Here is a 25,311-nt window from a genome sequence, read left to right as displayed (position 1 = left end):
CTTGCACACTCGCCCCTGCGGTGGCTGGTGGCCTGTGAGGTGCGGTGCTCAGCCTAAAAGGATGCTCACATCTCAGAGAGAGGCGGCATACACAGCGAAACAGCCATCATGACACGCACAACAACATGAATGTGCTTAATGCTGCTGAACTGCACACTTAAAAATGGTGACGGCAGTAAATCTTACGTGTGTTTCTTTACAATTAAAAAAAAGTATACAGTATTAGAAAAACAAAAAAACTCCAGAACAGGTAGAGAGAGACCATGGAAGGAAGGTAAAAGCTTTATATTGAGTACCTTTAATGGCACTTTTTTTGCTGCTTTTTGAATAGGGGTCCCACATTTTCCTTTTGCACTGAGCCCCCCAAGTTATGTGGCCAGGCCTGCCTTTCGGCCTCTCCGTAAAACTGCCTGGTCTTTACCTTTCAAGGGGCCTGCCCTCAAGTCCTGGAAGCAGTTTGCCAAGCAGACTCTCACCTTTCCTCTCTTCTCCCCACGCAGGTCTCCTGTTGGCTGTGTGCCAGGCCCTGGAGAACAGCACGTCCGCTCTGAGTGGTGAGTCCCGTCCCCTCCGTGGGGGATGTATGCGATGGATGGGAGCAGACCTCGGCTGGTGGGTGGAGCCTGCCCTCCGAGCCTCCTGCGGGGCTCCTGCCCTTTCCGCTCACACAGGGCTGTCCCCTGCGACCCAGCTGCCCTTCGCACCAGGGGCCCAGTTGCGCTCCTGAGGGGGTCTTCGTTGCAGGGCCCAGGGGGCTGCTCCCCCTCCCCGAAGGCTTGTCCTCTTTCAGCTCTGTCCAGACAGTCCTTGTGGGCAAGGGTGCTGGACAGTGGAGCCTACAGGACCCGAGAGCTCGGGACCACCCCAGTCTCCCAGCTCACACCATCACGTATCTAAAGAGGAGCCCAGGGTCCCGAGCCCTTTGTCTGCTTCTGCCTGGTGATCTTTGTTTCGTTATGTTATGGTTTATCTTGTGACACGTCTAGTAATATTTCCCTTATTTCATTTCAAAGATCCTAGATCAGCATACTGGGAGGTTTGGGAAGTGTGGAAGGGGAGCGTCTCCTCGCCAGAGTACTGCAGAAGCGTCCGCTGTCACGTCGCGTGCTGTTGTTAGCCTTTGTCTGGGGGCGCTCATATTTTTATACAGCCGTTAGTTGTAGTAAGGAGACGATTTTGATTCCTGCTTTTTATTTTTTCATCTATTTTATTTTATCTTTTTATGTTTAGTTAGCCAGTGTATAATCATTAGTTTTCGGTGTAGTGTTCAACGATTCGTCAGTTCCGTATAACATCCAGTGCTCCTCACAACACGTGCCAGGTGTTGTGACTCCTGCTTTTTAAACTCGAGTTTTCAAGTTGTTCTTTTCTCCATGTTGCTGGAAAGTCTTGAAGTTTATCCTTTTAATGTGTCATGTTTGGGGCGCCTGGATGGTGCATTTAAGCATCCAGCTCTTGGTTTTGGCTCAGGTCACGATCTCAGGGTTGTGAGATTGCACCCCACTTTGGGCTCCACACACAGCCAGGAGTCTGCTTGAGATTCTGTCTCTCTCTCTCTCTTCCTCTGTCCCTCCATGCGTGCTGGCTTACTCGTGCTCTCTGTTTCCCTCAAATAAATAAATTAATCTTTTTAAAAATGTCATGATGTTCCACTAAGATGGACATGTGTAATTCAATGAAGCATTCTCTGTTGGATATTTATGTTGCCTCCAGGTTCAATTGCGATGCTCCCTCTTCATGCCTAGAAGCTTTTCCCTTCTTTTGGATTCTTTCCTCAGGGTATGTCTCTGGGAGCACGAATAAATATATTTATGACCCTTGTAACAAATTGCCAAATAGCTCTCCAAGTGAATTGAGCTAACTTTTATGCCAGCAGCGCATGAGTCTGCCAGTTTCGCTATTCCCTTGTTGACGTGGCGTGTACTCCCACCTGTTAGTGCGGGGGACCCCTGCTGCTTTGCTTGTCCCTGGTTATTTCAGAAAGGTGCATATGGCGGGGACGGGGGTGGCTCTTATGTATTCATAAATTCTCTAAACAAGCTCACAGTGTCCCTGGTACTTTGCCCTTCTCCCCTTCCACACCTTCCACCCTCCAAACACACTGGAGGGGAGGTTGCCACTCCCACTGGCCCCACACTCTCCCCCTTGGAGCGGTTATCCTTGATGCAGCTAATCCCTTAAGGTGTCCAAGCCACTTGGTGGCCCACGATGCCACAGAAGGAAATGCTTTACTTCCTCTGAGTTATGTGTGGCGAAAGGGTGTGCCTGTCTGAGAGCAGTGCTTCTGAGGTCCAAGACCTACCAGAGTTTCCACTTTTTAATTACCTCCCCCGTCACAAAGGGCTCGGATGTGAATATATTGGGGTTCTGAAGTGGGGGCATTGGTTTGTGACTCTACCACGCTGGTCTCAGAATTGCCCCGTCTCTCTTCCTAGGATGCATTTACCCCCAGGTGCCTTCTTAGCCCCCCCCCCCCCCCGGTCCTCACTGCAGGACCCAGTAGGCAGAGCGCCAGGTTCTTGGCTGAGTCACTCGCAGGTGGTAGGTTGCAGCGATGGCAGAGCTGATACTTCCATCTGGCAATGGCAGAGGCTGATGCAACCAGGTGCTCCTGGCCCGTTCACCCTCCTCCCCATCTCCATCCATTTGTACAGACAGGAGAGGCCTAGGGGTGTCCTGCCTGAGCCTCTTGCCTCAGGTTTGGCTCCTACCAGGGCCCCTTGGAGGTTTCCCAGTCTCTCCTGAGCAAACATGGGAAGACCTGCTGTATTCATCCCAAAATGACTTGCTGCACGAGTGACCAGCTTCTCTTCCATCTTTCTGGACTTGCTTTTATGAGAATGTCTCTGACATCAACAAGTACCTGATATTTATTCTTCCTCTTTATGATATATCTTCACAAACTCGTCACGCCCTACTGTGTTGCACGTTACCCTCTAACGGCCTGAGGGCCGCTCTGTAGCCCAGCGTGGTGGGTGAGAGAGGGGGCAGTGCCACGACTTCTAGCGTCCGGGGAGCCTCGAGATCCCAGAGCTGTGGAGAAGGGAAGTGGGCTGCCTGTCTGGCCTCTGCCTTACTGTTTGATAGGTCACTTAGCTAGGGGACTTGGGCCCCAGAGAGCTCGATGGAATAGCTCTTTGCATTTTTACTTATTCTCCACCCTGCCCCACTGGACCCAGAGAGGAGTCCAGAGAGGGCTGGGCGAGGGGACCGTCTACGTGGCAGGGATGGTGTCAGAGCCACCTCTCCAAGGGCTAGGGCTTTGCGACTGAATCAGGCTTGTTTGCCCAACTTCCTCTTCCTTTAGGGTGACCTTCCTTCTCCTTGAAGATTCCTCAGGCCCTGGGAGGCCTTGACCACCCCCACTCTGTCCCTACCAGACATAACTGAAATCCTGTTGTGGGTGCAGTGCAAACTGGGGACCACCCCACCAGCCACACTCACCACCCTGAACATTGGATTGCGTACTGAACTCCTGCCTAATTCAATAAGTAAAACGATTTGTTACTGTGTACTATGGAAATCTTTATACACAGAAGAGAAATAATAGTAACATCAGTCCCCGTACACCCATCACCCAGCTTCAGCAGTTAGCATCATGAGCCATTTTTCTTTCCTCTATTCTCGCACCATTTTGATTTTCTTCCTTTGCTGGGATTTTTTTTTTTAAGATTTTATTTATTTATTATTGGAGAGAGAGACAGCCAGTGAGAGAGGGAACACAAGCAGGGGGCGTGGGAGAAAAAGAAGCAGGCTCCCAGTGAAGGAGCCTGATGCAGGGCTCCATCCCAGAATACTGGGATCACATCCTGAGCCGAAGGCAGACGCTTAATGACTGAGCCACCCAGGCGCCCCTGCTGGGATATTTTTAAAGCAAAGTCCATTTCACTTGTGCGTGGTACTTCTAGCTCACAGGTAAGGGTTTTTTTTAAAAAAACAAAACCGTAGTCCCATTACACCAACAAAAGCAACAGTAATCCTTTCTTGTTAGATCCTTAAATTTGGAGGGTGGATGATGCCGCATTCGGTGTTTCGTTTTACCTCACTTAATTTGCATTTCCTTTAATGTTTTCACCTTTTGCTTTATATTTCCTTTTGGGCGAACACTGTTTTTGTTAAGTGTGCTCCTTAATAGACCGGGCGACTGACTTGCACGTCTGAGTCCCTCCTAACCCCTTATGCCCTGGACGTGGCTGGGCTCCCTGACTAAATCCCAGAACGATCCGTTTAGGTGTAAAGATGGGTTGTTGTAGGACAGAAGCTATACAAGGCTTTATCCACGAATGTGCAAGTCTCTCCACTCTAAGGGTTGACAAGAATGAGAAACAGTGATGGACATAAGAAAGTTTTGAAACATTCTTAAATGCTAGTCCTGGAGCACAGGCACACTCCGGATTCAGCTCTAACGTTTCAATGGAGCAGCATGGAGAGAAAATTGTAAATTCTGTGTGCCAGTGAAAGGTGGCGCATGAACTTGAGGGAACGTGGGGCTGATCCCACGTGGCTTTCTTGTGCTTTTGGAAAAAAAAATTTCCATGATCTTATTACTTGAAAGTTGCCCTTCGCCTTTCTTGTTGAAGTTTCATTGTTTTCTTCTAGTCTTCCTCTCTTAGATCCCCAAATGTGAAGGGTAAATTATGCCAGAGGCATAGGAAACTGGCATTATTGTTGTCAGTAAATGCTTTTCAGACATCCACTTTGAGTGGGATACTGGAGAGATGCACGCCTTAGGCTGGAGGTCAGGAATCTGGGGATTGGGTCCAGCTGGTCTGTTTTTGCCGAGCCCCTGGGCAAGCTGTCCATCTGTCTCCCGTTTGGGTCTGAGTCTACTCATCTGTTGGACTCGAATCAGGAATAGCCTGTAAGATTTTTCACATGACCACTCTGATAACTTGGTAGAGATTGCTTGGAGGGCTTTATTGAGAGGGATTATGAGGCTGCCTTCAGGCTCTTAGGAAATATGGCCATGATGCATGGGTGATGCCTGCCATGGACTCTAGGTAGGGAAGCAATAGTGTGACTGCTGCGTATTTCACTCTCTTGGAGTCAGATGCTCTTTTATACTTAGGTTTGAAAATTCTAGTTGCGGGGACTATACGAAGAAGCAGTCCTTCTCCATCCTTGGGCTCAGGGAGCCCACCACACCGATGAAAAGATAGCATGGGAGCTCATAATGTCAGCCTCACGATGACCTAAGTCCACCTCCGCTGACTGCTTAGTAGGTGATTTAGGAAATAGTTGCTTTGGGAGTCGAGTCAATAGTGTGGGGGTGAAGACAGAAAATTTTTATCTGGTTGGTTGTTCATTTGTAAAGCCTGCAGAGAAACCTAGCTGGAGGCAGAATGACAGTGGCAGCAGCTCCAGCCTAGAACGTCTGTCACACCCTCCCGAAGAAGGAGTTATGACCTATCTTCAAAAGGCACCTTTTAATACCCCTTAAAAGGGACAGAACGCAGCTGGTTAAGTTGTTGGGTGGCTCCTTGCTTAACCCTCTGAAATGTTGCGCATTTCCCAGGCCGCCCATCTGGTTCTCATGTTTTCATGAGACTCAGTGTAATGGCCGAGGGGTGTGGTGAGGTCCTTGCTCAGACACCTGGCAGCAGGCTCTGGGCTTCCCTCTGCCATCTGCCTGGCTCGATCTACATGCCTCTTGAAACCTCTGAACTTCTCCTTCCTCTCTCCTGTGTCTACCCACCCAGCTGGAACAGGGGAGTGTTTGAAGGCTTGCTTCTGTGAGTGTCTGGGAGACTTTTCCGAGGCGGTGGTGAAGGAACATGGCTAAGATGTCATGTGATGGTATTCATGGAGAAGGTCACCAGGCTCACTGGCTCGGGGAGAGGGTGGTCAGATTTGGGTGAGGATATTGGGGTTAACTCTGTAGAGAGGGTGAGTTGTGGCTGGGGGTGCACAGAAGGAGGGAAATCAGATCAGAGGGAAAAGTATTTGAAGGCGTTACTTGTTTGGGAAACAGGTAGAACGTGGGTCTGCCAGCAAGCAAGAGATCTGTTTATTGCTCATCTCACCTAACAAAAGCTTTTCAGAACTGCAAACTGCTTCCCCGTTCCATTGTCTGGAGTTTTCCCACGTGGAGCTGAAGTCATTCTAAAATTAGAAGGCTCACGTGTTCTACCCAGGTACACGGTTCACTGTTCCAAGTATGTGTCTGTAACACAGGAGATGTGGGAATGCCTTGGTACAGGAAAAAAGTGCATACACCTGTGTGTGCTGGGACTTTCTTGCTTCAGAGAATGTTTGGAAGAACGTGGAGCCTCAGGAAGAAATGAGGGATTCTTTCCTTTCCTCTCTAGGATTTATCCTTGTCATCTAGTTCCTCATTTCACCTTCTACTTTTTGCAAAGGAAACCATGCTGGATGAGAGGGAAGGTTGCTCAGGGTAGCAGACAGGACATAGGATGTGGAATCCATGCTTGTATTCTGACTCACGAGCTGTCTGACCTTAGTAGAGTTCTTCAACACCCCTGAACCTCAGTTCCCCATCAGTGAAATTAGGCAGTATCTTCTCAAACCATGAGTCACAAAATCACTTTAGTGGGTCAGAGCCAACATTTTTAAAAAATGAGATTGGACAGTTTAGAACAGAGAATTCCAGAGTACATTTTATGAAGGAGGGTCAAGGAATGATTCATGATATTCTTGTTTTAGTTATGAATGGACTCCTACCAACTGGCACTCTGCACCATTTGCTTGTATAAACGTACCTGTATTGCACTCTCTATCATTTCCAGGTCTGATTTCTTTAGTGTAAGAACTTAGACATTTAAAGTGCCATAAATCTTTCTAGACCTAAACATTCCCCCTCCACGTATACCTAATTTTTATAGTTCTCTTGTTCACCTCTAATTTAAAGCAGTTCTTTTCATCTATTCACCTTTAACAAGTCTTTCCAAAACACTCAACTTATAATAGAAGCAACAGCTTAGGCACAGCTATTTCATTAGTTTATGTAATATGTAATTACATTACGTAAATACGTAAATGAGTACAACCAACGTAAACAGGTTTGGGAACAAAGCACAAATGTCCTCTTGGTAAATACACAGCTTAACTGGTAAAAACAGAAATGGGCTGGTAAACCAGACTAGCCCACGAACTCAGTTTTGCATGCTGAGGGCACTGGGCTTGATGTTTCCAGGAGAGAATGGGATTGAGTAAATCAGGAGCTTGGTTTAGGTTGAGCTCAGTTAAGAGACCGTCATTCGTCTTTGAAAGAAGCAAGGCAAGTGGCACAACTTGTGAGTTTTTAAAAAATCAAGGCCAATAGACACTGTTCTCCCACTTTTTAGTTTTGGACATTTATTTAGCACACATTTATTAAGTACTGCCTCCTCCCAGGTACCCCAGGGTTACACATGAGAATTAAAGAAGCCTCTGCCATCAGAAGGCATAGGGTCAGCAGATAATATGGATGATCTTTACATCCCAAAATAAAGCATAAACATAGACAAAGCCGTGATCTATCAGGATGGATGTCCTTGAAGAAAACACTGCTTTTACTATATTCAGACTTCCAACCTACACTTTTTATTCTTTGTTAAATTGGGTCTTGATCCCTTTTTTTTTTTTTTCTGCGTCTACTACGAGTGTGAAGACCACTGCCAGCCATCACTCCAGAAAACCGTCAGCATCTCTGTGAAGGGTCCCGCTGTTATTGTGAAGGGCCCCAGAGGAGCTTGCTGAGGGAGGACTTCAGTCACGTCAGTGTAGAATTCAGTCTCCTTGGAGGGAAAAACAAGAGGCTCCGGGTCAACTAACAGTGGGGAAATAGAAAGGAACAGGTTACAGTTCACACTATCTGTAGTCACATACAGAACAGGATCAAGGGCTTTCCACTGGGCGGTCATTGCAAGATGAGGTCTGTGTATGCTGACTTCCCCAACAATGTCATTATTCAGGAGAGTGGTTCTCCAACATTTCGTGGGTGAAAAATACATCCACAGGGGCCAAGGGTGCTCATTTAGTATCTCAAGCCTAGAAAGATGAGTTCATTCTTGAAGGAAGCAACATTGAACTTGTATCAAATTCCCTGTTTTGATTCAGCAAGCCATAACAGTTAAAAACAAAGATAGCAGAAAAGTTTTGGATGGTATCTATGTTTCTGAAAAAGGAACCGTTCAGCAGGCCAATGAATAAAATCTAGGTTGTCCAGCTACAGAAACATGCCAGATGATTCCTCAGACTTAGGGTATTTTAAAGATGCAGTAAAAGCCGTGTATTGTTTTGAGGGGGAAAAATTGCATCTTGCTCAGTGTGGCCCACGGTGCTGGGCCGGTTTTCCGTGCGACTGGTTGTTCTTTGGACTCTGCCAGGCACCCCATGTTGCAAGAACAGAACCCAGCTACACAGCAGGATAGGTAAAGAGGGGGTTGATTTTTAAGGAATCGGGCCTCACAGAATCCCTGGAAATGCTGCCCAGGCTGGCCGTGAGGTGTGCAGGAGCCAGAGAGACTGTAGGGATCTCAGCTCTGGCTATATTGTGTACCCTGTACCTACCTCGAAGAGAATTCTGTACCAGCTCATCCCATCTCTGTGCCTCTTTGCTTAGTCTCCGGAGAGAATCAGATTGGTTTGTCTTCCTTGGTCAGGTGATCTCCCAGATGCTGTGGCCACGTTGGGAAGAGAATTATCTCTGGCTAATGGGAATAGAGGTGATTTTCATTTCCTTTGTACTTTCCTAGTTTTGGGCCATATCGGTAATGAGCATATTTTAATACTATAGTCAGGGAGAAAGGGGTGGGGGCTCTATTTTTCAAAGGAAAGAAGAGGCAGTCGCCGCTATCTGCCTGCAAGTCTGTCAGCCAGTGTGGGTTGAGCGCAGGCACTCCTGTCTTGTCCAGTGACTGCCGCGGTCACTAAGGCTCAGGCGGCGCTGCTATTTCTGGAACACGGGGACCTGCCCTCCCGGCCTGCTCGAGGGCTGCCTGGTCCCTGCCGCTTGAGGCCCACACCTTGCTCCCCTGCACGGCAGGTCCTCCAGGGACCGGCTGTCCGGAAAGATGGGCCCTGATGCGACAATCACCAGTTCACCTCCCACTTCTGGGGTTGCTTCTCCAGACTCTTCTCTAATAGCCCTTTGGCTCCTAGATCTTGATCTACTTTGCAGAAACTCAAAGTGCCTGACACCTGTGGGTTTCCACAGAGAAGTTGGGCCTTTCTGGGCCATGGGGTCGGTCTCTGGAATGTGAGTATTTGGAACTAGACAGGCTAAGTTCAAATGCCACCTGTGCCACTTACTAGCTGTGAGACCTTAAGTAAACGCCTTAACCTCTCTGTACCTCAGCTTCCCTACTTGTAACCTAGGAATCTAGCAGTACCTGCTCGTAGGGCTCTTCTGAGGATTAAGAGCTTCTGCGTCAAGCTCTTGGAGCCGTGTGCGCATACAGTAGGCGCTCCTAGTGCTAACTGCCGCTGCCGCCTCGCTTACTGGGTTATTGGTGACGTGCATAGTGTGAAGCGAGACCTGTGTCTTCATGCTGCTTTATCGCCTCAGTTCTGTCCTGAGGCAGTGTCGGCGTGCGGAAGAGCCATCCTGAGGACACCTGAAACTCGGGTTCCGTGGCCCCGAATTCTGTGCGTGTTGTCTTTGGCCACGCTGTGCGGAGGCCCAGTGGGAGGAAGGCGGTTGTGCACGAGCTTGTGGGCTACGGAGCCTTCTCCTGAGGGCGAGGACGCGTCCCTTCCTGGGAACCCTTGCTCCTCCTCAGCTGGACAGTGCTGATTCTGGAGTCTGCGATATGCTCCTCTTCCAGAACCGACTTTCTGGTTTTTTTATTTAAATTCAGTTAGCCAACATACAGTGCACCATTAGTTTCTGATGTAGTGCTCAGTGGTTCATCAGCTGCGTGTAATACGCAGTGCTCATCCCATCACGTGCCCTCCTTCATGCCCATCATTCCCCAGAGAGCTTGCAAAACAGCCTCAAACAACCTCAGAACTCAGCCCACCACCTCAAAAGATCCTCATTCTCATTAGCTTTGCAGGCATGAAATGATGACCCCGGCAGCGTTGTTTTCTGAGGGTCCAAGCCCAAACCTCCAGCTTTGGAGTTTGGAAACCACCCAGAGGGTCCAGTTAGTTACCACAGAAGGGCCCCCTCGCTCTTTTTTTTTTTTTTTTAAGATTTTATTTATTTCACAGAGAGAGAGACAGCAAGAGAGGGAATACAACCAGGGGGAGTGGGAGAGGGAGAAGCAGGTTTCCCGCTGAGCAGGGAGCCCGATGCAGGGCTCGATCCCAGGACCCTGGGATCATGACCTGAGCCAAAGGCAGATGCTTATTGACGGAGCCACCCAGGCGCCCCCCGCCCCTTGCTCTTCTAATCCAGCCCGGCTCACAGGTCCTCCTCAGCGGGCTCTGCAGCTGTTTGATTTGCTGGCCCTTCCGAATCTCTCCTCTTAGCTTCCTGACTTGAAGGTTATGACCCTACTCCTCTATCAGAATGTGTGGTGGGAGGTGATTTCTCACATCTGGACCCTTTTTCCACCAGGCTGCATTGATTCAAATGTTTCCTAAATACCAAAGCGCTGAACAAGGGGAGAAGCGGGTAAGATGATGTACAGAGGCCTCAGTCTGCGCACACGCTGCTGCCACGGAGCCCGGGGTTCAGAAGGAGGACATTTTTCTTCCCAGCTGTCACTTGGCAGCCTGGCTAGGAATCTCTTTTTCTGGGCCTTTTTCCATCCTGACTTTGAGGGGCTTGGGATATAATGAACATCTCTCCTTGCCTTACGCAGTAGGTCTCAGATGGCATTCTTGGAATTGTGAAAGTGGAAGGTGTTAGATCTTACTATGAAATCTGCCACAAATGACTCTTCCTGGTGTTCTGAGGCATGACAAATGGAAATATAATCGTGAATCACACAGCACTTCATGGGAGGCTCTCCTGTTAGAGAAACACAGCCCCGCACAACTGAGAGGCTCTAGAAACCTAGGCGCACCTCTAACCCAATGATAACCGTATTGCAGTTGTCACTGCAGGCAATTTCCCAGGGATTTAACTCCAGGTTAGTACTTCCCAACCTTTTCCAGAATAAAGACCCAGTTTGAACATCGAAAGGGTGTGATATGCCACAGGGAGATATCATCTCACACCTGTCAGAATGGCTACCATCAAAAGACAAGAAATAAGAAGTGTTGGTGAGGATGTGGAGAAAAGAATGAAATCTTGTCATTTGCAACAACATGGATCGTCCTGAGGGTGTTATGCTAAGTGAAGTAAGTCAGAGAAAGTACTGCATGACTTCGCTTATACCTGCAATCTAAAAAACAAAACAAATGAACAAACAAAATAAAACTCAGATGCAGAGAACCAGATCGGTGGTTGCCAAAGAGGAGGGCGTAGGCAAAATGGGAGAAGGGGTTCAAAAGGTACAAACTTCCAGTCCCGAGTAAGTTATAGGGATGTAATGTACAACACGGGGAACAGAGTCAATAACCTTGTATTATGTGACTTTGGTGAGCGGGGACACTAGACTGACGTGAGTGTTTCACGATGTACACAGATATTGAGTCAGATAGGTGCTTCCTAAAGGAATCTTTTCATAGATTTCTCTGAAATGACTGCTGTTAGGCTTATGAAATGCAGAGGATTAAACCAGTAGGACCCCAAGGTCACGAAGTCCACATGGCTGAAAACGCAGTCCTCCCTGTCTTCTGCGCAGTGCTCCCCATTTGCTAGCCGCCTGGGCTGTCTGTCCAGTGGGGATGGTTTCTGGGTTAGAAGTTCTCACGTTATTTTCTGAGCTTGTGCTCTCCTTGATTTCAGCTTTTCATTAGCAGGTGAGGGGATTATGCCTTTTTCATCTACTTCAGTTTGGCTTGATGGAGAGATGCTTAAAAATGAAGATCAGGGGGCGCCTGGGTGACTCAGTTGATTAAGCACCTGCCTTCGGCTCAAGTCATGATCCTCAGGGTCCTGGGATTGGGCCCTACATCAAGCTCGCTGCTCAGCCTGGGGTCTGTTGTCCCTCTGCCTGCTGTTCCCGCTGCTTGTGCGCTCTTATGCGCTCTCTCTCAAATAAATAAATAAATACCATCTTTAAAAATGAAGATCAGATGAATCTGGTAGCACGCCGGTGGCAGTATGGGCTAGAGCCAGACAGCCAGGGTTCAAGCCTAAACTGGGCCCCTAGGGGCTGAGCTCCGGCAAATTCCTTAACCACTCTGTGCCTCCGTTTCCCCACCTGTAGAGTGGAGACAACCACCAAGCCTGCTTCATAGGGTCATGATGAGGACCCAATGAGATGACATGTGTAAAGTATTTGAAGTGTGCCAGGTGCATAGGAAGTTCCTTTTGTTTCGATTTAGAGAGAGAGAGTGAGAAAGCAGGAACAGTCATGTGAGAAGTGGTATCCGAAATAGGAAGATGGCCTGAGCCAGCTGGTGGCAGGGACGTGATGAGAGTTTGAGGGCAGGGCTGTGGCTGCAGCAGGGTCAGCCTCACAACTTCGTGCTCAGGGGCGTGCCCTTGACACCAGCAGGTCAGGCAGCCCCACTCGGCCGCTTCGAAGTGGTGTTATGGAGCCTGCCACGCCAGTAGATGCCAAAAAATGCAGTTTTACTTTCCGAACTACAGTACCCAACGCAGAGGAAGCAGCCTGCCCCTTCGGTGACAGGGGAAGCGTGGGCTGGTGCGCTCTATTCTGAGCAGGGAGATTGAGGAGGAACAGAGGGAAATGGGAGAGAGCCACCACGCGGAACGGCTGGAGGCTAGCCAAGGCACCAGAGGAGAGAAAAGGAAGGTTGAGAAGGTCTTGGCTTCCTGTGCGAAGTGCCCAGCACATGTCACAGGACCCCAGAAGTGAAGGTGGCGTGGTCAGTTGCTTGAGGACTTCGCATTCTTGCTCGGCTGCATGGCAGCCCTTAGACACTGTTGTTGCAAGTATGAACCGGCTGCTCTCACTTCATGGGCAGGGTTCAGGGAGACGCTGATGATCACATGTGGGGACTATTTATAGTGATTCATATGAGAACAGTGTGCTCCTAATTCCCCTTTTACTTGAAACGATTTAAGAATCTAAGTGGGAGCACAGGTTCGAGATGCCTAAAGATAGGGTAATAATTAGACAGTTAAACTGAGAGTGTACCTAATTGAGGAGCCGGAGCTGTTGGGATTCAGTGGCTCAGGATTAACCATCCAGGTGAAAACACGGAAGAAAAGCGTACCTTTTCAAAAAAAGAAAAAATAGTTCTTTGGCACCCTTGAGAAAGGGGGTATCATACTGAAGGGATCTTTGGCCCAATTCGAGTTGAGTCTGTCTTCCTTTGTTTCTGTCGGTATTCTGATGTCAAGAATATTTTAATATCCTTGCGATTGAATGTGAGGGCTGACTGCAGAGGGCTGTGCTGGGCATCAGAGACAGACAAGGGGCAGTCCCTGCCCTCAGGGCCCTTAAGTGTGGAGGGGGGGGAGCAATAGAACGGCAAAGGGTTACTTGAATTAAATGACTTCCCCCCAGAGTTATAAATAGAGCAGTGTCAGGAAGGGCCAAGCACAGGCTGTGCTCTGCCTGAGGGGACTGAAGAAGGCGCCCTGGAGGGTGTCTTTAATCTGTGCTGTACCACCTAGAAGGTCTTCCTGTTCCGAACCATTTCAGCAATGACTGGGGGCTTGAGGATGTGTTTAGAGCATCCTGATTGGTTCAGAATCTGGGATCTCTTATCTGTGAACCGTGGAAAAGGGTATGGCCTCTAGACCATTATTCAACAAGTTAGGCAATGTTTTTTTTTTTTTAAGATTTTATTTTGAGAGAAAGTAAAGCGACAGAGAGAAAGCATGTACAGGTGGGGAGGAGCAAAGGGAGAGGGAGAAGCAGGCTCCCCGCTGAGCAAGAGCCCGACGTAGGGCTCGAACCCAGGACCCTGGGATCATGAGCTGAGCAGAAAGCAGATGCTTAACCGACTGAGCCACCCAGGCACCCTGAATTTAATATTTGTTAAGGATTCTGAAATGCAGTGAAATGTCTAGGCCTCCTGTTACCCGAGTACGCCTTGGTGTGCCTTGTGTCCCCGCTGGCCTCCCTGAAAGGATGAAGGACACTTTTGATTAGGATAAAGTGGAGGCAGCACCAGACAGCCTGTTCTCATTGAGCTGAGCAGGTCTTGCTCCCTGCTGGTCACTCTTCAAGTTAAAATTATCAACCTTGGTAAAGAGTGTTGGGACTACAGAGCTGTCCAAATACTTCCTCTTGTAAGAAGTCTTCAGAGGTGTGTTTTTGCCCTTAATACTGCAGATTGACTTACTTTGTTGAACTTAGCTTAAGGAGTGCAATGTGTGAGTAAATATAATCCCCTGAACCAGGATGTTTTGGGGAGAGGGCTGGGACAGTGATATTCTCAAATATCACTATATTTTTATTGCTGTTCAGTGGCTTATGTAGTTAAAAAAAAAAATCTGGCACAAGGAGGATACTGATTCATGTTTTCTTTTTAGGTGAATGAGTGCCCAATGCTCACTGTATCCTCCTTGAAAAAAGTGTGTTTTTTTGTGTTTTCTTTTTTTAAGTAAGCCTCACACCCAACGTGGGGCTTGAACTCGCAACCCCGAGATCAAGAGTTGCATGCTCCATTGGCTGAGTCAGCCAGGTGCCCCAGAGAAGTATGTCTTTAGGAACCTCTGGCAGCTGCCTAGAATGGCCACGTTCAGTACTGCAGCCACAAGTGGCTATGGAACCCTTGTGGCTAGTCCAAATTTAGGTGTGTCAAAAATATCAAATATACACCAGACTTGGAAGACTACTTATTCATTCTTCTTTTTAAGAATTCTCTTATTAATGTTTATATTGGTGGTTTATTGAAAAGACACTATCTTGACTCTATTGGGTTAAATATTCAAATCAGTCTCACTCCCCCCCACCTCAAGGTGGCTTCTAAAAAAGTGTAAAATCTCCTATCTGGCTCACATTTATTTCTCCTTGAGAGCACAGTTCTAGAACCATGTGGCACCTCGGTTCCCTCTCACTTTACTTCCCTCCATCATGGGGCCTTCCCTGAATGCCAGCCCTCGGGCCCTCTCCCCATCTCATCCCGATATTTTGCTGCAGCCCAGCTGTCTGATGCTTTCTTGTAAAGCTGTACCTGTGAAAACGCTCTGGCTTGGACAGTGTTGACCTGTCCTTGACGATCTAGGCCATACATCTCCCCTTTCAGAAAGCTGCTCTGCCTCTCTTTGGGTAAATGAATTTATTCCTCTTCTGTCTCTGTCCCTTTGTTTTAAAATATTTAGTATTTCCCCCGCTGCCTTCTCTTTTATGGTAAGCTCTTTGAGGACAGAGAGGCTCTGTCTTCTTCATCTGTTTATAAGGTAAACACTTAATGCCTAACACAGGTGAGTGCACATCAGAAGTTGAACAAATACATGAATCCTCTTTCTCTCTGAGCTTGCCAGTTTCTGTATAAAGACCGGAAACATGGGGCACCTGGGTGGCTCAGTTGGTTAAGCATCCGACTCTTGATTTCAGCTCATGTCATGATCTCAGGGTCATGAGATAGAGCCCCATGTCGGGCTCCATGCTCAGCAGGGAGTCTGTTTGAGATTCTCTCTTCCACTTCCCCTCCCCCCACTCTCCCTCTCTCCCTCTCTCTCTCAAAATTGTAAAAAAAAAAAAAAAAAAAAAAAAAAAAAAAAAAAAACCACACACACACACAAAAGACATGAAACACAAAGTTAACACAGCATTGGGCTTACTTCTAAACGTGGAGGCGGCAGGCCGCTAGCATGAGAATCCCCTAGATGCTTATAAAAATTAATAGCCCCAGACTTCACTCCAGACCTACAGGTTCAATCAGGAAATGTTAGGTTGTGCTGCAGTGACAGATGGCATTACCTTAATAGCAAAAGTTGAATTCTCAAAGTCCCCTGTGGGCCCTGGGTCACTCTCCAGGGAAACTGATGATTCAGATTAGACCTTCATAGGAGCGAGGGGGGTATAAGGTCTAGTGCTCGTTATTGACACTTTTACCCAGATATGTGTCACTTTTCAGTGTTCACGTTTCATTGCCTGAAGCACTTACATAGCCATTCTAAACTTCCAGGGGGTGAGGAAGACCCTAGAAGGAGAGGTATGTGTATATTGCTACACAGCTTAATGTGCATCTCGAAGGTGAGGTCCAGGCACCTACATTTTTAACTCCCTTGGTGATCCCTGTTCACGCTATAATTTGAGGACCATTGGGAAGGACAGAGGACAGGAGTTCTCAACCTTAGCTGCTCATCAGAATTACTTGGAGACTTTTAAAAACACTGATGCCCTGGCCCTGCCCCGCCCCTGGAGATCCTAATGCACAGGGGCTGGAGGAGAATCCAAGCATCAGTATTTTTTCAGTCTTCGTAGAGGATTCTAGTATGTACTACAGGTGGAAGAAAAAGAACAAGGGCTTTGAATCCTGACTGTGATGCTGACTGAGCGAGCCTCAGTTTGTGTTATCTGTCAATAGTAGTGAAGATCAAACAAGTGTGAAAATCTTTGTCAGTTATAGTATTGAACAAATATTGGCCACTATTATACACTAGCAGGCGTGGACATTTATATAAACAGGATCTGCACACATGCTATTTACTACTACTACTACTACTACTACTACTACTACTACTCACACACACACACACACACACACACACACACACACACACACGAAGCCAGGAGAAGAAGGAAAGCGTCCTCCATACCTCTGCATCGGCCTCCTCCTCCAGTCAGTAAATGGCCGGTCCCTTCTCCCTCCCTTCCACAGACCTTAGTGACAAAGGAGAGAAAAGCAAGGGAAAAAAACTCCTTCCCTGCCTCTATTTTCTTCTCCCTGGCCTGTTGCAAGCCCTTAGCCCTTAGGCCAGGGCTTTTGTTCCACCATAGCCTTTCCCAGGCCCGGTCCCTTCACTCTCCCTTTTGGTCTGAGACTTGTAACCCACTAGAGCCCTGTTTCCAACCTCTTCCTGTAGCTCATTCCCCACTGACACGCCAGTCCCATGCAGGACAGAAAACGAGCACCCTGGCCCTGGGGGAGGCCCTTTCCTGCTCTCGGATGGGTTGAGCAGCATAGGAAACCCAGATCCTCAGGAAGTGGGTCTCCAGGGCTTTGTCCTGTAGCAGTATTGTTGGGAATGGCAGATTCGACAACACTCAGTTTTGAGAGGTAAGGTATGCAATAGGTCAGAACAGCTTTGGTGAGTTGGTCTAGCATTCTCACCCACTCTTTGTAATATCTTGTTTCCTGTAGTTTAATATTTAGTGTTGTTAGATCCTGAGATCCAACCAACTGGTTTACAAACAGCTTGTTGAAACACTGGTGTTTTGTAACCTGGAAGTTGCGTCAGAAGTTGGTTTTCTTTAGTTATAAAAAGACCACATTGGCTCTCTTCCATTGACACAGCTAAGAGTTAATGCCGAAATAAGCTGTTTTTAATTATTTTTCCTCTCATGTCCAACAGTTTTCAAGGCAGAACAATGCAAGAGTTCCTCGCAGGAAATAAATGCAATACTGCTTATAAAAATATAGATTTGTGCATTTGATACGAATCATGGGCTTATAAAAGGATTGAAAGAATCCCTTGGCCTACACAGCTGTGATAAAGATCCTTTGAAATGATTCTTAGTGGTATGACTAATAGCACTGAGGTCCTTGGCAGTGGAGACTATATGTCCAGCATCGGATCATAGGCCACCCCAGCCTGTCCAAAAGCTGGAGCCCACCTCCTACCTACCCGGTAGCCTGAGCCTCGTCCCCACCATGGGCTCTTCATCAGAAGTCGGCAGGGCTGGAATGCAATGTGCCCAAAGAGAAAGATGCCCAAGGAGCCCAGCACCTCGTTGGCAGAGACCCCGGTGCAGCTTTGCTGTATGTCCACCTCCCATGTAGGAGGTGCAGTTGGTGTGTTTTTTTCATTGATTTGTGCGTGATGTTAGGTCTAGAAGTGATATTGGAGACTCAATTTAACAGAAATGCTTAGCCATCTTAAAATGAGCCTCTGTCTAGCTGTGTGGAATCCCTTCTTGCAAACGAGATTGTGAACGTGTAGTTGAGTTTCCGGTTCAAATGGCAGCCCAATGGGGTATCTCCCGTGTCACCGTCAGTTATAAGAACAGCAGAAGCAATGTGCTTTCAGAGTAAGACCCAGGCACATCTTGGCCCCGAGAGGCCATGCCGGCTGTAGCCCCCACCTCCCTCTCCAGCTGCAGCTCACGGGTCCATCCTTCTTCCTCTCCCTGCTCCAACTCTCTGGCCTCCTCTCCTTCTCTGTCTCTAGGCTGCGGTACTTGCTGGTCCTTCTACTTGGGGTGCTCCTTGCCCAGTTTCCCTCATACTGGACTCCTTTGTGTCCTTCGGATCTCAGATCTGCTTCCCCTTCTTAGAGATGTCTTGCTGAACGGTGACCTCCCACAGCAGCTCTTTGCCACCTTGCTGTCCGTGTCCTCCAGAGCGCTCACTGCTGTCTGTCATGATTTCATGATTTCATTTGTTTGTTTACTCATCATTTGCCTGCCTCCCCCAGTGGACCTAAGTTCCTTGAAGGCAGTGACCTTGTCTGTCTGGTTCATTCGTGTATCAGTGTCCAGCACAGTGCTTGGCACGCAGGAGACACTTGATATTCGAGTGAGTGAGGGAATGAGCACGGAGCATGGCCTAGTGCTTTCCATCACCACGTTTTTGTAACATTCACTATTGATATATGAGGGAGCTTGGCCCAGAGGGTTTCGGTGGCTTGTCCAAGGTCAGAGTTAGTAAAAAGAGCTGTGATTTGATCTCCGGCTACCCGCCTACAAGAGTGTGCACCAGCGTCGGGGTTGAGGCTACGGATTCGATCCTAAATTTTTGCCTTATTCTGTACCTTGATAGATTTATTAGTAAGAAGTATTTTTCTTATTCTTGTGGCTCAAAACTTTTTGTCCATGGCCTATGAAAACAGGTCATTTCCCACAGTTTTGTGCAAAAGCACATGGTAGCAACAAGGGAATACTCCGATGGAAGCATATTTTGGAGAGAGTTGTAGACCTCTGCTTGAGCGAGGAGATTTTTGGATGATCCTTATTTGAGAAGTATGGCACGTCTTCAAGTCTAATTTTTGGAAAACAATAAAAATAATTGTGGCAGCAAACGGAAATCGGGGCCAAGCCCCAGACACCATTGATGACACTCTGGTAGCAACACGTCCCCAGCGGCAGGAGCTTCGGAGTTTCTCACGTGTGGGGGTGGCGGCAGCTCGGCCGTGTTGCTAAGATCTGCACAGCAGCCAGATGTTTTAGACTGGAGGACTGACCAGGGGTGCTCAGTAAACTCTGGTTGGAAAGGAAATACATTGCTGCTTTTACAAACTATAGAATTATATACCTGGGAAACACAAACTACCAGAATGCCTGTTAGAAATATTAAGAATATTTAGGAGGGTGCAAGTAAGAAAATAAACAATCAGTGGTTTTCCTATAAATCATCAATAACCAATTAAAAATATACAGGGGAAGATCACCTTCAAAATAGTGGTGAAATACAGGGGCACCTGGGCGGCTCAGTCAGGTGAGCATCCAATTCTTGATTTTGGCCCAGGTCATGAACTCAGGGTCCTGGGATTGAGCCCCATGTCATCGGGCTCCACACTTAGTGGGGAGTCTGCTTGAGATTCTTTCTTCTTCTCCCTCTGCCCCTCCTCCACTCAAGCTCACACGTGCGCTTTCACTCGCACTCTCTCTCTCAAATAAATCTTTTTTAAAAAGTTGTGAAATATGGATTATGTAGGAATAGACTTCAAAAGATGTTCAGAATCTATTTGAAGAATGCCATAAAACTTTCCTTTTGAGATAATTTGACTAAATAGAGACCTGTGCCTCGATAGGAAAGTGTAATATTATAAAATTGTCAGTTCTTCCCATTATTACTTTAGAAACTTAAGTGAGTTCTAGTCTTTCAGAATAGGTAAGAGGGAATTTGACTAAAGGTTTCTAAAGTTTACCTTAATAAATAAGGCACAAGAAAATGTTGTTTTGAAAGGTAGAAGGTTTTATACTATCAAATATTTATAAATAATATAGAACTGCTCTAATTAAAACTGTGACACCAGCACAAGAATTAATCGATTCAAGCTAGCGTGGAAAGCTCCTGAAAAGAGCCAATTACACAGAAACAGTTTGATGTGATATGAAGTAGCATTTCACATACCTAGGGAAAGAGGGGGAGAGGTCATAAACGATTCTGGGGTCAGAACATTGAAAACGAAATAAAGTTTAATAGGAAAACCTGATGACATTTTACAATAAGTTCTAGGTTATTGGAATATCTTTTTTTTTTCTTAAAGATTTTATTTATTTATTCGACAGAGAGAGAGACAGCCAGCGAGAGAGGGAACACAATCAGGGGGAGTGGGAAAGGAAGAAGCAGGCTCTCAGCGGAGGAGCCTGATGTGGGGCTTGATCCCATAACGCCAGGATCACGCCCTGAGCCGAAGGCAGACGCTTAACCACTGTGCCACCCAGGCGCCCCTGGAATATCTTTTAATGGAAGTATAAAATTTCTCTAAGAAAATACAGGTGACTATTTATGTAACCTATTTTTTAAAAAGGGAACTAATCAGAACATGGAAGACTGAAACCATAAAGGAAAATAAGTACATAAAAATTAAAATTTTCTGACCATCAATCCCTCCCCCCAAAACCCACTATACAGGAAAGCCATGGGCAATATTTGCCAATATTTGTGAATCCTAAAGAGGCGGCCTATCTTTCACAACAAAGTACTCTTAGAAACCAGTAACAAAACTTTTAACACACCAATAAGAGAATAAGCAAATTATTTGAATAGTTAAGTCACAAAATGACAGCTATGATCAGTAGACATTGAAAAAGGTGTCTAGCCTCTCTAGTCTTCAAAGAAATGCAAATTAACGTGAGATATCATTTTCATTAACCAGATTAGCAAAGATAAAAATAAGTGTTGGTGAACAGAGTAGATAAGGTTGGACACTTGTATTGTTGGGTGTGTAAATTGTTACAACTTGTATGAGACCCATTTGGTAATACTCGTCATAAGGCTTTAAAATGCCCTGCTTACCTGTTGACCCAGAAATGCCACTTCTAAGAATTATCCTAAGGAAATAAGCATGGGTAGATTTGAGTTATGTCTTAGCTACGATGATGTTCATTGCAGCGAGATATTGACCAGGAGAACTCCAAGCATTGAGATGGTAAGAAGTGCTGGGGAAGGTTTAGAATTGCTTTGAAATGGATGGGCAGGGCCTGTGTCCATATTACTGGACCACACCAAACATTTAGTGCTCAGGTCACTGGCTGAGGGTCAAATGAGGCATACATGAAAATAAGCAGCAATGATGCATTTGAAAGTCTATTGTTTGGAGGGTTTTGTTTTGTTTTGTTTTTCCATTTTGATGGATGTTTTTCAAGTTTGTATCTTCCAAGTTACTGTGAATTTGGGGCCAAATTTACAGTTTTATTATTGAACCTCTGCTTAGGTTTGCATAGTACTAGTAGACGTGGTCATTTCCTCAACTTCTAATTTGTGTTGATTCTCAGAATATAACTGTACAAACAGAACACCAGTTTCTTCCTACTCCTCTACCCAGTTTTGCATTTTAGAAGGGCTGTCAAATTTGCAAATATTCTTCTAGGGACAACAGATGACTGGGCAAACACAAGAGTATTCTTTTTGTTTGGTGTGGTGGAATGAATAACAATCCCTCAAAAATGTCCACATCCTGAGCCCCCGAATTTGTGACTGTTACTTTACATGACAAAAGGGACTTTGCAGATTGATTAGGGTAAAGGCTTTGAAATGGAGAGATTATCCCAGATTATCCGGGTAAATCTATTGTAATCAAAGGGCCCTTAGGAGAGAGAAGCAGGAAGGTCCCAATCAGAGTGGGAAAGAAGATGGAGAAATGGAGATTGGAGTCAAAGAATTCTGGCCAACCCTAGAAGCAGGAAAAGACAAGGAAACACATTCTCCCCAGAAGTCTGTAGAAGGAATCAGCCCTTGATGACCCCTTGATTTTGGCCCATTCATATTGCTGCCCTCCAAAACTGTAAAATGATATGTTTGTGTTATTTTAAGTTGCTGAATTTGTGGTAACTTGTTACAGCAGCAAGCGAAAACTGATACATTTGGAAAAGATGAAAAAATCAAAGCTTGAGCTAGAGTTAGACATCAGCTGGTCCTGGGTGAGAAGTTCAAAGACCTGAGTTTGGGTCACGACCTCTCTTGATCTCCTTTTCTTCGTCCCCAAGGTTTGCTTCTTGCTCCAAAGTTCTGTTCCTCCTTAAGCATTTGTTTACCACCATTAGCTACGTGGCTGTTAGGACACTGATAAGTATGGGTGAGGCTGGTGAGTAGATTTTAGCTTATTTGTTTTGGAAGCTGGCTACACTGTTATTAGCATTTTCCTTTTTGGGGTGTGCACCCGGGTGTGTGGCATGTTCTCGCATGAGGAGCCTGGAATATTGCAGTGAGTGCTGTGGAGGACACACACAGGGCTTAGAAGCCATTAGAACCATGACAAAAGGATAGCAAAGTGAACCTGATATTGGGCACACAAGCTCACAGGGTCTCCCACGATGATCTGAGACCCTCCTGAAGGATCTTCTGGAAGATCCCTCCTCCTCAGACCCCTCCTCCAAATGGCTGCAGAGTTTTGCACCCACAGAATGAGAAATTGGAGGTGATAGTGGCACAGCAGGGCCCTGCATGGGAATGGGCCTGGTGTCAGTCTTCTCTGCTCACACGCGGTCTGCCCTCTGGCCCACGGAAGGTGCCCAGTACGTGCTGCCGAAGAAAGCTTGGAAACATTAGCAGTGAGAATTATCACTTGATACCACAGAGTGTATGTGTGTTTAATTATTTGGTATGTGGGCATTTAGGGGTTTTCTCATGTACATTCTTTCCTCATTAGTACAGGAACCATAATCAATACCCATTACTGTTCGAGTTTGAATATGTGAAAGGTCAATCCATACATGCAGTTTTCAAACTGGTGTTTGTGCCTACAAGGGATCAGGACTACATTTAAAAATAAGAATGAATTAATCTTATCACCATTGGGAACAAACGGTAGAACTTAGCATTCACGCCAAAAGTAAAGCTGTTTCTATGGGGGAATTACATGAAAGGCACCATTGTGTTTCAGAGCACATTTGAAGCACGGTTGGTGATTGAGAAACATGCAGGAGGGGGTCATAGTTATAACTTGTTCCCAACGTGTGGAAAGGTTGTGAAATGGAACTGGGGTTTTGAAGTTAAACACGGGAATATGGAAAACCCCTACTTTACACAGATGCAGTTCAGTAATCAGAAGGAATATCAAGGAACATCGAGGTGAACAAAACAGCCTAGCACAGTGAAAAAGGGGAGGAAAGTCCCAGGCTTGATGAACCAGACAGGCTCCGGTCCCTGCCATGGCTCTGGTACCAACCAGCAGAGTGACCTTGGGCAAGTCACTTAACCTCTTGAGGCTGTCTCCTTGTCTATTAAACAGGAAAGCTAATACCTGCTTGTCTAGTGGTGGTGAGAGAGAGGGGTGACGGCTGTCACATGAAGCTACTCATCTTGTCTGTGCCTGACCACAAGGGAGGCATGAGCCAGCTGAGACGATGCCAGGGCCATGCTCAACTGACCAGGATCCAAGACAGTACTCATTAATTCCTGCTCCAGAATCCTCTCCCCTGGGCCCCCCCTTGGCCAGGTGTGGAGAAGGACGTGCACATTTGAGTGCCTGTGAAGGCCCGTGGTAGGCTGTGGAAGGCTCCAGTCAGTATGAGACACGCTCTGTGGCTCTTCTTCCCGTTCTCAATCGCTTATTGTGTTGAGGCCAAGGTTTTGTCTGCAGTCTTCCCTCCTTTCCTCTAGTCCTTCTTAGTTATCTTTGTTTTTCTCAATATCATGGTTTTTCTCTTCTACAGTAAGTTTTCCTGCACAGGTAATATAACCCACTCAGGTAAAATATGGTGGGGAAAAAAAATGTAGAGTTGCAGGTCTCAGACACTGTAAGATACTGGAGATGTACCTTTGTGCAACTCATTTCCAGGGCTTTGTGAACTCTTAACCGTGCCATGTGGACCGGTGCCCTGGGAGTTCCCGAGGGATGAAGGTAGGGACCCGACAGAGTCATGGTATTTGTCACATGGCAAAGAAGTTGTATGCGTAAGCCTTTCCTTGGGGGTCACAGGACAGGTAAGAGGGACATTCACTCATCAGAGCAGAGCCCTTCTGAGAAGGAAGGTGGTGCCAACAGTCTTGTGCACAGAATCCTGTTCTGCTGCTGTCTCCAGAAAGGGGCCTGGCTGGCAGGGGACAGGGTGAGAGGAAGACTTTTCACAGCATACACTTGTATTCCTCTTGAATTTTCATGAAGATAAAGAGAATTCATGTTTTGAAAAGCCACATTTTCAGCTAGGCCAGTTCCTAATCCAGGGGGACTCACGGAAGCACAGGTGGGCTTTGGTGCAGCCCTCTGGAGTAGAGCAGGCCTGCTCTGCACATGCGTGGTGGAGCGAACTTCTGGGCCGTGCCAAGCTGGAAAGTTTGGCTTGAGTCTGGGGGATGCTTGGTCCCCTGCATGCTACAGAACTGAAAGGCACTGGTCCTGGCCCACCTCCTGACACCTCGCCGTTGCCTCTCTCAACGCGGGGCTGTCCTAGGGGACTCCTGTCCAATGCCATTCTTGACACCACACACCTGGGGGCCGGGTAGCCCAGGGAAGCACCGTGCAGCAGCCCCAGGTCCTTGTCCTTGGCCCGGCTCTCACTTCCTGGGTTTGTGGTGGGGCCACGGGAGCTAATAGTGCCTTCTGTAGGAGTTAAATGAAAGGTGGGTCGGTGGGCGTGGGAACTCTGTGCTGCCCCTGGGCTTGGAGTACTGAATACTGACTTTTTTTTCCGATGCCAGTTCCCACTTCATGTAGTCAGGTCATGTGTAAAACCTGACATGACTGGGGAGACCCGAGCCAAGAGTCACTTGATATTTTGCTGAGTGACTTTAATGAAGAACTCAGTTGAAAGGAAGGCGCTAACTGGTACGCGGACACGTCTATGCGTCGTCGTGTTGGCTCGCTCCAGCACCAGATAATCGTGCGACGCGCAGGGAGCACCGGGGCCGACGTCCTACCTAGTGGCTGGAACGTTAGGGCAGATGTCTTTTCATAGCTCACTTATGAGTTTAAAGCAAAATAAGGCAGGAAGTCAGAGAGAGACCAATTCATACCCCCTTGATTATTTACTCAACATGATGCTGAAAGACATTTGTGTTTTTTGGAAGTTCTATCCCCTGGCAGTGAAATAAAACCTCCTTTTTAGGCTAGAAAGATTG

General features: G+C 47.0%; 1 protein-coding gene across 2 annotated transcripts in view; it reads left to right on the top strand.

Moving 5' to 3' along the window:
* Positions 1-25,311, top strand: part of TGFA (transforming growth factor alpha) — a 102,802-nt gene that overhangs the window by 34,389 nt on the left and 43,102 nt on the right. For both annotated transcript variants that reach the window (XM_057309315.1, XM_057309314.1), the window contains exon 2: positions 501-554. In XM_057309315.1, the coding sequence (XP_057165298.1) occupies positions 501-554 (54 nt within the window). The remainder of the gene's footprint in view (positions 1-500; positions 555-25,311) is intronic.

This window comes from Ursus arctos, unplaced genomic scaffold (genome assembly GCF_023065955.2).
Source record: "Ursus arctos isolate Adak ecotype North America unplaced genomic scaffold, UrsArc2.0 scaffold_8, whole genome shotgun sequence".
NCBI classification, from domain to species: Eukaryota; Metazoa; Chordata; class Mammalia; order Carnivora; family Ursidae; genus Ursus; species Ursus arctos.
This window is presented reverse-complemented; position numbering and strand designations above follow the sequence as displayed.